The 13,033-nt window shown below is 54.3% G+C and overlaps 1 protein-coding gene across 4 annotated transcripts; it reads right to left on the bottom strand.

Annotated features, from left to right (window-relative positions):
* Nucleotides 1–337: 337 nt before the first annotated feature.
* PI16 (peptidase inhibitor 16) lies at nt 338–9,803 on the bottom strand. Of its 4 annotated transcripts, XM_040983289.1 has the most exons (7): nt 9,259–9,803; nt 5,671–5,892; nt 3,553–3,662; nt 3,254–3,342; nt 2,198–2,666; nt 1,593–1,807; nt 338–1,351 (listed from the first exon to the last, which is right to left on the bottom strand). In XM_040983289.1, the coding sequence occupies exons 1-7, from the start codon at nt 9,433–9,435 to the stop codon at nt 1,242–1,244; spliced, it is 1,392 nt and encodes a 463-aa protein (XP_040839223.1). In that variant the 5' UTR covers nt 9,436–9,803; the 3' UTR covers nt 338–1,241. The 4 variants fall into 4 exon arrangements, with proteins under 4 accessions (XP_040839223.1, XP_040839220.1, XP_040839221.1 ...); XM_040983286.1 differs by having other exon boundaries at nt 1,602–2,666; XM_040983287.1 differs by having other exon boundaries at nt 1,602–2,666; nt 5,671–5,890; nt 9,255–9,341.
* Between the last annotated feature and the right edge of the window lie 3,230 nt (nt 9,804–13,033).

The raw sequence follows: 13,033 nt of genomic DNA, 5'->3' as shown, positions 1-13,033 counted from the left end.
GCTCTCTGGCCCTGCTGCCCTTCCTGCCTGAACTTGGCAGGGCTCCTCGCCACCCTCAGGCACCCACTATAGCTGCCTGCTGCCCACCAAGCTCCCACCATTCCTGCACGCACACATACTCGCCTAGTCCGCAGCACTTTGTCCCCATCCTGCTTTGCTTGCCCAGGCTACTCAGGGTCTGGGATCCCAAGACTGTTTCTCTGGAAGCTCCAAGCCCCGCCCTATGGTCTATTTGTGACCTTTGTGCACAGATCATGGCGCTTTGACCCTGAGCCTCCAAACCCAAGCCAGCCCCACCGGTGACTCCTGAAGCTGGAAGGGGTTAGTCCAGCACCCTTGGCCTGGGCTCTTTTCTACTGGCAGGCTGTCTGGCATTTGGGTGGGGGCAATGTGAGGGTAAAGAGGAAAAGGAGGCAACACCTGGAGGGTTCTGGGGGAGTGGGCTGTGAAAGAGCAGGAGGAATGGCCACAGCTTGAAGAATGACAATGCCAACAGCACCGCTCTGCCCCTGCTCATGCAGCAGTTAGACTACAGGGACTCTCAAGCAGGCTTTATTTAGGAGTCCCCAGCTCCCCTACTCAGCAGCACCCCGCCTGCGTGGGGCTTGTTTTTCATCTGCCCCTCACCACCCAATGCAGCTACAAAGGTTCTCAGGGACAGCCCAAGGCCAAGCACATGGGGCTCCCCTAATGCCACCCTCCAGTCCCCATGGCAGGTGGGGGGTGGGGGCGGGCTGCTGTACAGTCACCAGCCAGCTCCCAGCTGGCTAGGTCTGCCCCCAGCATGCTTGGTCTTCCCCTTCCTGAGGACCTTCCACCAAGGGCTGGGGACATGGTGAGGGACATGGCAGGATGAGGGGAGGCAGAAGCCATGTCTGGAACAGCCCTGGCCTCAGATGGCTCAAGGAAGAGACCAGGAACTGGGAGATGCCAGGGGTCCCTGGGGAAGTCCTGGATGCTCTGGCTCTAGGAGAGCAGGCAGGCCTGCAACGTCCCAGGGGCCACTGCACAGCACAGCAGCCGAGGAGGAGCCCCAGAGGCACAGGTGCTGCTGTGGCGCGGAGCTCCCAGGGCTGGGAGGTCTGGCCTGGAATTTGAACGGAAGCTGAGGCAACTAGGGACAGCTGAGCCACAGAGCAGGACCTGCCCAGGAAGCTGTGGCCTCCGCCTTGGAGCAAGACCATCTTGAGAGGGCATGAGGTCTCCCAACACCGGGCCTTGCCATGGAGTGCTGTTCCCCTTCAAAACATGGCAGCCAACACCAGCAGAGGCAGGAGCACTAGGCCCTGCAGAGGGCCCCCCATGTGGCCCCCATTCATCCTCCATTTCATGCTGTGTTTTTCAGATGCACCTGTGGGAAGAAAAGGGAGAATGGTTGCTGCAGCCTGCAGGCAGCAGCTCGGCTTGCCCTCCCATCTACTTGACATCCTCCCATGCAAGGGGCGGCACAGCAGCCAGGGCAGAAGCTTCCACTCCAAGAGCGCATGCCACACGGGCCCATGCCACTGGACAAAGATGACCACAACACAACAACACTGAGTGCAGGATGCTGACAATGACATACAAGGAAAGGGGGAAGGGGCAGAGGCTACTGGCCTTACCTGGCAAGGATGCCTGCAGGGCCAGGGTACGCCCACCTGTGGCATTAGCGATGGCAGAGGCATTGGGGATACTGGACAGGGACTTGGAGGAAGTGTGCCCCATGTGGTCCAATATGGCCTGCAGCTCACCTGGCTGATTTTGGACTGGAAAATCTGAGGCCAAGATCTCACTGGAAGGAGGCCACTGGGCCTGGGGTAGAGGCTCACTTGTTCCTGTTGGGAATGTCTTGGGGGACAGAGTTCTCTCTGGGTTCAGGGAGGGCCCACCTGTCCCTGTTGTGGATATCTGGGGGGACAGGGTTCTCTCTGGGTTCGGGGAGGGCCCACCTGTCCCTGTTGTGGATATCTGGGGGGACAGGGTTCTCTCTGGGTTCGGGGAGGGCCCACCTGTCCCTATTGGGAATGTCTTGGGGGACAGGGTTCTCTCTAGGCTCAGGGAAGGCTCACTTGTCCCTGTTGTGGATATCTTGGGGGACAGGGTTCTCTCTGGGCTCGGGGAGGGCCCACTTGTCCCTGTTGGGAATGTCTTGGGGGACAGGGTTCTCTCTAGGCTCAGGGAGGGCCCACTTGTCCCTGTTGTGGATATCTTGGAGGACAGGGTTTTTCCTGGGCTCAGAGAGGGCCCACCTGTTCCTGGTAGGGGTATCTTAGGGGACAGAGTTGTTTGTGGACTCAAGGAGGGTATGCTGGTCTCGCTGGCCACTGTGTCCATTGGTTTGGGGCTAGGAGTCTGGGTCATTTGCTGGAGGGTGTCTGGCTCCTCCTCTAAGGGGGGCAGCCTGGGAGTTGCCAAAGTGGAAGGGCCCTCATTCAGTGAGGAAGACATGGCCTCAGTTGCCATGGAGAAGGGCTCTGTGGTCACTAGGGAAGAGGGGGCCCGAGTTTCTGCAGCAGGTAGAGCCTTGGTGGCCAGCAAACCTGTGCCCCCTGTGGCCGGAGAGGATGGACTCTCCTTGGCTAGGGAAGGGGCACCTGATTTCCCAGTGCCCAAGGCTTCAGTAGCCAGGTTAGATGTGGACTGCAAGTCGGGCAAATCCTGAGCCTCTTCTGGGCCTCTGATGGGTTCTGATAAAACAGACAAGGTCTGGCGTTAGAGTGCCGGGGAGACCTCATGGGTTCCAAGATGAGGTGATCCAGTGCCCTGCTGGGACACACACAATTGCACGCACACCAGTTGTGCTACTCACTTGTCACCCATCACTGGTATGGGGGCCCTGTCGTGTCCTGTGGGACACTCAAGCCAATGGGAGCAGACCCCTATTGGTGTTGGCCCCAAGGCACTTCCAGGACCCCCTTCTCACTCCAGCCCTTACAGATTCCACTGCAGCACCCACACAGCTCCCTCTTACTTTCTCTGCATTCACGCTCTCACTTTTTCCAGGGGTTTGTAATCAGTAGCACCTCTGATCATGCTCACCGAGGTCTGGTCCCGCCCATGCACCAGCTCCTCCCTTGACTGCACCAGTGACTCCAGTGCGGAGGCTCAAGATTTGGACTCTTGGAATGGGACCAGCACAATGCCGACCGGCCCCGGGTGTGGCATTACCGCAGACGCCTCCCGCTTCCACGCACAGTCGTGGAGCCCAAGGATGCCCCAGACCATGTGGGTCACTGTCACCACACAGCCCACCAGTGCACAGCCACCAACTCACCGCAGAGCTTGTTCTCACAGCGGTAGCCGGAGGGACACTGGGAGCACGGAGTTCCCTCCTGGTAGGGCCTCTTGCCCTTCACGTTGCCCCTGCAGGAGGCAGAGAGAATACTAGAGGAGGGGCCCCAGTGGCTTTCCAACCGGGATCTCTCCCCTTCACACCCGCTGGGGGAAGGTGCTCCTAGTGGGTCACTAAATTTACCGGGCAAGCTTTGGTGCCCATGGGGCTCTCAAGCCAGTGGGAGCAGACCCCCATTGGTGCCCACCCCAGGGCACTTCCAGAGCCATGCCAGCACTTACGGGGGCTCATAGTTGCACACGAGGATCTGGATGTTGGTCTCCTTTACGCCCTCGAGCTTCTCACAGAAGTGGGTGCCACAGCCGATCCTCTCTGTCTTCGCCCAGACTACCTGGAAGAGGGCCCAGAGCTCAGCCCGGTGCTGGGTGGCCGAGTCCCTGGACACCAGCCTTCTGAGGGTAAGACCAGGAGTACCCTAGAGGTATTGAGGTTCGGGGGAGGGCTCGTCCAAAACAAGTGTCACCCCCACCCCATCCCTTGCAACCACACATTTCATTTTACCAGCTGCTTTTCTAACTGCTAAGCACTTCAGCTTCATCTTTACCAGGTGGCGTATTCAAAGTAAAGAACCTTACATGGGAGCACCGTCAACGTTAGCAACTAGAAAAGCCCCAAGGGGAACACGAAGACAGATTTTGAAAGGGGAGTGCTGTGGCATGGTGCGTTAGACAGCTGCCTGGTGCCAGTTTGGATCCCATTTGCTCCACTCCCTGTCCTGCTCCTTGCTCATGCAACCGGAAAAGCAGCAGAGGATGGTCCAAAGGCTTGGACCCCTGCACCCACATGGTAGACCCAATAAAAGCCCTTGGCTTCTGGCTTTGTCCATTTGAGGACTGAACCAGTGGATAGAAGATCTTCGTCTCTCTGTAAATATGATCTGCCTTTTCAACGAGAATCAATAAATTTAAAACAACAAAACAAACAAAAACCAGAACTGCCCCCAAATTACAGTCAGGAGGGTTCTGCTTTCCCTGTTTCCAAGGATGGGCCTCCCGGCTGCCAACCTGAGTTCTATCAAAACTCAAGAAAAACCCTAACAAACAACTTTGTGTGCAGCCACAAGGGTGAGAGGCAGCAGCCCCTGCTAGTCATCTCATTCTGGACAGGGTCCCCCAGAGAGAGAGAGAGAGCGAGAGAGAGAGAGAGAGACAGTGTTTGAGTCTGTGTCTGTGCCTGCAGCCCAGAAGGGAGTGGGTCCCTCTGGGGACAGTGCTATGTTGGCACAGTTTCCTGACCTGGGTGGATGCTGTGGGGATTTCCTTCCCTAAAGATTAAGGCTAAAAATAGCACTCTCAGCAGGGACTGAAAAATGGAACTGGTGGGTGTGGATGGGAAGATGGTTTTGTTTTCTTTTTAGATCGATTATGCCTTTGTTCCTACAGAAAATGTATACCGGGAAGAAATAAGGCACTCGGTCACAACATTCACAGCCACACACACACAGTCACGCATGAGCGTGGACTGAGAGCCTGAAGGCAGCGTGCGCACTGGCTGAGAGCCATGGGTGGGACTAATGCCTTCCTAGTGCCTGTGGTCCTGTGGCTTTCTAAGAGAATGCCCTATAACCCTCTAACCTTCTAAGACAGTGCTCTATAACCCTCCTAGCTCCCACAGAGCTAGCTCCCAGCTGCCTTAGGACAAACGCTGCTAGTACTAGATGGTTGCAACTCCTTTCTCAATCTGGAGTGCATTCAAAAGAAATAGCACACCAATGTTTTTTGTTCATTTTTTTTCTTTTCTTTGCTATCTTCTTTTTAAAATTCAGACTTTCAAAATGCAGTGAGCCTCCAGGCATGAACACAGAACGACTGAGAAAGGCAAGCAATGCTGCTACTAGGATGTTTCTGAAAGCTTTTATTTAGTGAGTTTGTTATTTTGAAAAATGCAAATAAAAATTAGACAAACAAAATCATCTATGTGCTTAACCAGTCCCTGGCAGGAAATGAATACCATAAGAAGTGACCCAAGAACCATACTGAGCTGAACCGATGTTTGCTGCTGGGACAAACAAAATTGGGCTGGGAGGGGGCGACATATGCAAGTCTGGAGTCCAGTGGGAGGGGCACCCAAGGAGGCTGGTTTGGTGACACCCGGTTTGGACAGCCCCAGTACCAAGAAACCAAAAGGACCAGGCCGAGGGGCAAGAAAAATGCTTTGGGCAGATTGAGAAGCCGACTGTATCCCAGGCCTGGATACAGCAGGGGGGGTGGGGAGGGTCCACTGCAGGAAGACAGAAGTCCCACAGGTTGTAAGCGGCCAGGAGAGAGGGGAGTGGCCAAGGAAAGCACCGCCCACCTCATGCGGTTCCCTGAGTTCCTCATCATCTCCAAGGGACGCACCTGCGTGTAATGGCCGCACACCTGACCCTGTGCACAGGTGGCAGCGCTGAGATTGTAGTAAGCATGCTCCTGGTACCATTCCTCCATGGCCAGCGGCACATCCATGACCTCGTCAGTGATGGCAAAGAGGTTCTCGCCACGCCGCCCACGTTCCTTGTTGTGGCCCCACACGCACTTCTGGGCGTAGGCCTTGGCGAAGGCGGCCAGCTCCTCGTCCCATCTCTGCAAGGGCAGTCAGGAGAAGGAGGTGAGAGAGGGGTCAGAGGACAAGGCTGAGAGGGGTTCTGGGGAGACTTCTGCAGGCCCTACCTCCTTCCCTCACCGTCTTGTAGCAGGGTGACCCTTGCCCTGACCCAGAAATGGTCCCTGCCCCGCCCCTTGCGGTGGGGTTAGCAGGGAAGTGTGCTCCACCAGGTTGCAGCGCTCCGCTCCATCCGTGAGGCTGTGTGATCTGGGATAGACTGGCCTTGGGTGGGGATCTGGGAGCACAAGATGGGATGGTTGTGTCAGCGTTGCTCCTAACATCCTTCCATCCTTCCCTGCTAGGGATTTCAGGCTTGGGGGATGGCACAGCCTCCTCCGTGCCTCTCCCCTGGGGCTCCCCTCCCTAGTGGCTGTGTGTGGGGCCCTTACCAAGGCCCTTGTTTTCTGAGCCTATGAGGACCCAAGAACCGTGATGCCCACTGGGGACTGCTGAGGGGACAATGGGTGGAACACTTTGCGTTAGGGAGTCTCTGAGGTACTCCTGGGAGGATGGGTTGTGCGTGGGTGGAAAGGCATCCCACCCAGGGACAGAGGAGCAAGGCCTGGAGCTCATTAAGCTCTGTCCTTGGCTCTGCTGGAAATGAATGGCCTGGCTGCAACTCTCGCTCCACCCTCTCAGGGTCCAGCCAGCTATGGGAGCCAGGCGCCCGTAAAGCCACCGGAGAAGGGAGGTGAAGAGGTGCTGTGGCCATGCCCCATCCACCCAGGCACCCACCAGAGCATTTGGGGAGTTGCAGACTTAGGTGGGGTGGGCTGGGGAGCCCTAGGCTGACATCTCCCCACCCTGCTGTGCCCTGGGCTAAGTCCCTGTCCCTTTCTGGGCATTTTGATGCTGGATCATCAGTCCCCAAAGTTCTCTCAATAGTGGGCATTTCGGGGGTGGGAAAGCAGTAGGTGTTGGACATCGGGACAGAGGTCTGGGATGGTCCAGGGGGCTCCAGCAGGGTGGGGCATGAATATTCACAGTGTCTGGCATACTTAGCAGCTATTTGCCAACTCTTGATCACTGAGCCACCATCCTGCTTAAAGCAGGCTCCTCTGACAAGCCCAGCTGTCATTGCCACTTAGAATGCCACAAGTCCCAGCATTAGGGGCTTACTGCTTCGGACCTTGAGGTTTCTTGGTCAGTCATCCAGAGGCCACTGTGGAATTCCAAGCGTCACCACAGCCACCCACATTGTCCACACAGTCACCCCACTCATCAGTTCATCCATCTGTCTGCCCAGCCATCCCTCCCACTGTGGTGCTGCTCCAGCCCCAGGCCGGAAGTGGGGGTCAAACAGCCCAAATTCATGTCTTATCATGAAAGCTGACTGGAACAGGTCATGGTAAATGACAGGAGATGAGTGACTGAGGGCCACCCAAGGGGTCAATAGCCAAGCCAGAGAGGGCGGAGAAGGAGACAGCAGGAGTGTCCCAGGAGGAAGCGTGCACCTGCTGGGAGCTGCCCAGGTTCCCAGCAGGAGAGGAGGCTGGAGGGAGGCAGGGGCTGTAGTGCACGGTGCCTTCTCGGTCAGGAAGTGAGGCCCTTGCGGAGGCCCTTGCGGAGGCCCTTGCGGAGGCCCTTGCGGAGGCCCTTGCGGAGGCAGTGGGAGCCACGGAAGGATTTTGAGCAGGATCAGGCTTGTGTTCAGTCTTTCCTTCTGATGGCTGAGGCCAGGAAGCGGGTAGGGAAGTACTTGAGTGTGAAAGTAGGATCCCATCCTAGCAGTCCCTGAGAAACGGAAGACTGACTTGGGGATGTGGTGCAGGCAGCAGAGGGTGCTGGTGGGGTGGAAGGGAATCAAGTTCAAGGAGGCCTGAACCCAAGGCTAAGGAGAGGAGGCATTCGTGCTGCCCCTACCTGCCTCTGCCTGGTGGCAGTTCCCCTTCTGTGCTCTGCAAACACTTAGCACTGTGTGTCAGTCCTTGTTCTCAGGGCTTTGGGCACGTTCATTCCGAATCCTGTAAACATCTAGTTTACAGATGTGCACACGAAGGCCAGAGAGGTTAAGGAACTTGGCCCAGGACACACAGCCAGCAAGGGACAAAGGCAACATCTGAGCCCAGGTGCTCTGCCTCTGGACTTCCATGGCTAAGACTGAGCTGAAGTCTCTCTCTGATCTACCCTGGCCTCCGACCTCACAAGAGCCCCAGTAACTCCTGCTGTTATTTCCCAGGAGGCATCAGTATCTCCCCACCACCTCCCCACCAGCCTCCTCCACTGCTTCCCAAAGTGCTGCCTCAGGCTAAAGGGTACCTCTGCCAGGAATACGCCACCCAGCCTTTGCAGCCCCCAACCCCAGCTGGCAAGACTTGCAGGGCATCAGCGGCTGGTCTGCAGGTGAGGAACCTGAGACCCAGCGGGGAGCCAGCCGCAGCCTCAGCCAGAGCTAGAATGAGCATCCAAGGCTCCCACGTGGCTGCCTGCAGGCCTCAAGCAGCCTTGGCCACGCCTCGAGAACCCCCAGGCCTTGCTTTCCATCAAGAAACTGGGACTCTGAAGGGCAAGAGCCAAGCCAGAATCCTGAAGGTAGGCCTGACATTGTGAAGGCCACGGCTCAGGTTTCAGACACCTGTGTTCTCAGATGCTGCTGTTCTCCGGCAGCAGCTACAGGGCCTCTGGACGTTGCCCATCTGCCCCTCACACCACCTGGGACGGGGATGAAGAGTCCAATCTTGAGGGAGGCAGGAGGGGGAACTGTCCTACTTTAGCGTGTGTCGCACAGGGCATGAGCTCCTGCCTGCCCCTGCTGTGGGATAGCTGGCTCCCTCTCACCCGTATGCATGTGCATGGATGTCACTACATCAGCCAGACATAGAGAACATTTCTGCCCAATCTCCCACTTGATCTAAACACACCCTGTATGCATGTTTTCCTGTGACCCTGTCATCTTACTCGATATTGTATCTGTGAGATTCAGACTGTGTTGGTATGTATATAGTTCCATTGATGGTCCCATCTTACAGCTTCAGAAACTGAGGGCTCTTGAGACCTGCTACCAGTGGCAGGGCTTGTGGGAAACCAATGTAGATGTGCTGGTTTCTTGAGCTTGCCCCACCTCCCTGGTGCCACCTTCCACCCCCAGGATCCCCTGCTCGGCCTCCTTAGAAAGGATAAATACTACCTGGGTCTTCTTTCCCTCGGGGTGCCTGCATTCCAGGCCATGCTGGGGAGGGGGTTTCCAGATGTGGCTCTAGCAGCCGTGTTGTGAGCCCAACCAGGTCCCTATAAGCCTTGGTTTCCTCATCCTATAGTGGGTCTGTGAGTGACATCAGGCTGGGGTCATTGTCACTGACCAGTGCCCAAAGCCTCAGTGCCCTTCAGGCCCAGGCAGCACTCACCATCTGCAGCATGTCCGAGGCGGACGGGGACACCTGGGCACGGTAGAGGTTGTGCAGCTCCACTAGTACCCGTCTCTCATCGGCGCTCAGGGCTCGGCTGGGGTCCATGGCAGCCAGCAGCAGCAGCAGCAATAGCGGCGACAGCAGAAGCGCCAAGAGACTGCAAGAACTGTGCATGGTGGCCAGCCCTCTCCGCCTCTGCCGTCCAGGGGTCTGGCAGCCGGATTTCAAGTGCTTCCCACACAAGCACCACCCTGGCTGGGGTGGAGCGCCAGGAGCCGTGTCTGCAGGCCCAGCCCAACTTACAATAATGTCTCAGGGAGGGCTGGGTGCCTTGGGTTCTGACCAGAGTGGAGTCCACTCCCGTCGGAGTCCTTGGCAAAAGCCTGCTTTCTCTCTCAGTAACGGGGGCTTGGGCCAAAAGCTTGGGGGGAGCTTCCAGTCTCTTCCAGGAGCAGGGCGGGGGTGACAGATCCGCAAAGGGCAACACACACGGTCCCCTAGTTTCCCTCAGTGGAGCTTCAGCTGCCTTATATTCCCCAGGGTGCTGAGGACATGCCAGGTGCTTCGCCCCCTGCATACCCCGAGACTGGGCAAGACTTGAGGCTTTCTAGAAGCAAACAGGAAGATATGTTGCCTTTGGTGGAAGTTGGGCCTAATTCCAAATCCGCACTATGTGTGATTTTGGGACCTTTCTCAATTGAATTTGTGACAGCAATGACCTATTTTGTAGGGCTGGAGGGAAGATCAAATGCGATAAAGTGGACATAAAGTGACCAGTGGGGTCTCTGGCATGTAGTAGGTTCCTCAGCAAGCATGGACAGTGTCCACCCTCGTGTGCGTGGCCTTGGGTTTGCTCCTACTGCTTCCCACTCCAGCTGCAGCCTGGAATTGGACTCAGCAAGAAAGCTTGCCTTTGTGTGGCCTCGGTGGGTGCACAGCAAGGCGCTCATTGGAAGTGGGATGCTGGGGGCCCCCGCCTGCAGAAAATATGATGTGCCTGGTTTTAAAGTCACAAGAGAATAGCAGAGGGTGAGAGCCATGACGGGAGGTATTGGAGGGGAAGTGAGCTCCATGGCCAGGTGCTTGCCTTGCAATGATCCTGCAGGTGCGGGGACCCAAGCCTCCACCTCTGTGGGTCAGAACCCGGAGCCATGCTTGAAGCCTGTATCCATGGTAAAGGGGGGCCCAGGAAAAGCCTCCCCACTGCCAGGAAAACATAAAAACTAGTCTCTGTACGCCAACAGTGACTAATCTAAAAGGAAATGGAGAAAACTACTTATAATAACAATACAAAAGAAAAGAATTTGCAAAGAAAACTTTAACCAAAATGCCAAAGATTTCTACATCTTTTTTTTTTTTTTCCATTTTGTTTGAAAGGCAGACATCAAGAGAGACAGAGAGATATTGTATCCACTTATTTACTCCACACATAGGCACAGCAGCTGAAATTGGGCCTGGGCAAAGGCAGGGACCTGATGTTGATCTGGTTCACCCACATGGGTGGTAGAGTCTGAGTCCTTGAGCCATCAGTTGCACTCTCCCAGGCTGTGCACTGGCAGAAAGGCTGGAATTGAAAGTGGAGCTGAGGCTTGGAACAGATGCAGGCATCCCAAGTGGTGTCTCAACCGCTGAGCAGAACACCCTCCTGGTGACAAAGGATTTACTCCCTGAACTCTACGAGAAGTTGCCAAGACATGAAAGAAGCCACAAAGAAAGGGCAAGATGCCTCATGCTGATGGATAGAAGACTCGATGCTGTTAAATCATCAGTATTATCCAATGTGAACTGTGTACATCCCAATACTAACATATTTGCATAAAGAGGAAAACTTACCCGAAGATTCATACAGAAATACCAGGGAATAAGACACAGCGTGGTGGCCTAGCAGCTAAAGTCCCCGACTTGAACACACCGGGATTCCATATGGGCTCTGGTTCTAATCCCAGCCGCCCAGCTTCCCTCCCAGCTCCCTGCTTGTGGCCTGGGAAGCAGTCGAGGACGGCCCAAAAAGCCTTGGGACTCTGCACTCGCGTGGGAGACCTGGAGGAAGTTCCTGGCTACTGGCTTTGGATTGGCGCAGCATTGGCCGTTGCGGTCATTTGGGGAGTGAATCATTAGATGGAAGATCTTCTCTGTCTCTCCTCCTCTCTGTATATCTGACTTTGAAAAAAAATTTTCAGAAAGACCAGGGAACCAATAGCAAGCAATTTTGAAATAAAGGAACAAAGTTGGAAGTCTTGCTCTTTTTCTTTTTTTTAAGATCTATTTATTTTGATTGAAAAGTCAGATTTTCCTAACCCTGGAGACTCCCGGATCCTCACCAAGGAATATCAGTATGGGCATCAAGGACTATATCCCAACTGCCAAGGAGACCATGGGGAATTGGAATGCCCTCATAGGTCGAGAACTCAGAGGTCATCCACTCCCTTTCGGATCTCCCACACGGAATGAAAGAAGCCCAGATCCTTCCTCATGTCATCAGATATCAGCCAGGAGCACTTAGTGGTCCACAGAAACAGAACAGTAAACTTTCTTTAGGACTCGGGAGGGGAGCTTTCTCTGGTCCTTACTTAGTTCCAACTTTGGATCCCCACCCTCTCTTGCAATGACCATCAGGGTGGCGCCGGAGCCCCGTGCCCCGCCCCGCCCCCCAAAAAATTAGATCAGATAGACAGAGACCAATAAGGAAAGCTTAGAACCAGACAGGAAACAGTCAGCTTGAACTCACATATACCTTACTAGGTAGGACATAAAGATTAATTACTCCTCACTAAGGTATTGAAGATTTCTCTGCATACCCCTTCTAAAACTGTTCTGCGCTCCAGTCATTAACATATGCCTTGTTAGAGTTATAAGCCTATTTGTACTATCCTAAAATTCGCCAAGTTCAGTAAAAATCATGCTTCAATACTATAAACTGCTAAATATAAAAATGAAAATAGACATGAGACAGCTGAATAGTACCCTATAGCCATTCTAAGGTTTATAGCAGCCGGTTGTGTATAAACTAAGATTGAAATGTCAATGAAGTAGTCACAGGATGTGGTTAAGAACTTGCATTTTCTTACATATTGGTCACTCAATACCATGTCAATTAATTTCATGATGTTATAAATTGCTGTTGATGTTATGTTGTGGTTTTTCATTGGATGGGATGATATTCTGCCAGCTCTACTTTCAGACCAGGGATGGTCTCCCCAAAAAACTGTTGAATTTATCTGGACAATAAGATGCTGGACTCTATGCATGGTACATGCTTACAATGAAGGAATCATGACTGGATTTGAACTGTACTACTGCAACAATGTAGGGGAATCCAGCTTGGGAGGAGGACATGGGGAGGGGTTGGGGGAAATCCCAGAGCCTATGAAACTGTGTCATAAAACGAAATTAAATTTAAAAAAATTAGTCTGGGGCCTGGTGGCGTGGCCTAGCAGCTAAAGTCTTCGCCTTGATCGCACTGAGATCCCATATAGGCACCCGTTTTAATCCCGGCAGCTCCACTTCCCATCCAGTTCCCTGCTTGTGGCCTGGGAAAGCAGTCGAGGATGGCCCAAAGCCTTGGGCCCCTGCACCCATGTGGGAAATTTGAAAGAGGTTCCTGGATCCCGGCTTCGGACCGGCGCAGTACTGGCCATTGCGCTCACTTGGGGAGTGAGTCATCGGATGGAAGATCTTCCTCTCTGTCTCTCCTCCTCTCTGTATATCTGACTTTGTAATGAAAATAAAATAAATCTTTTAAAAAAAATAAAAAAATAAAAGTAAAAAAATT

This window comes from Ochotona curzoniae, unplaced genomic scaffold (assembly GCF_017591425.1).
Source record: "Ochotona curzoniae isolate NIBS_2020 unplaced genomic scaffold, NIBS_Ocur_1.0 contig_3819, whole genome shotgun sequence".
Lineage (NCBI taxonomy): Eukaryota > Metazoa > Chordata > Mammalia > Lagomorpha > Ochotonidae > Ochotona > Ochotona curzoniae.
Note: the sequence above shows the minus strand (reverse complement) of the source record. Positions and strands in the feature narration are given on the sequence as shown.

Bases quoted from the DNA above. Each gene is read 5' to 3' on its own strand.
- PI16 (XM_040983286.1), bottom strand. From the start codon at position 9,435: ATGCACAGTTCTTGCAGTCTCTTGGCGCTTCTGCTGTCGCCGCTATTG. The intron at 2,667-3,253 runs GTGAGTTGGTGG...CTGTTTTATCAG, and splicing joins CTGTGAGAACAAGCTCTGCG to AACCCATCAGAGGCCCAGAA. The intron at 1,352-1,601 runs GTAAGGCCAGTA...TTCTTCCCACAG, and splicing joins CCTGCAGGCATCCTTGCCAG to GTGCATCTGAAAAACACAGC.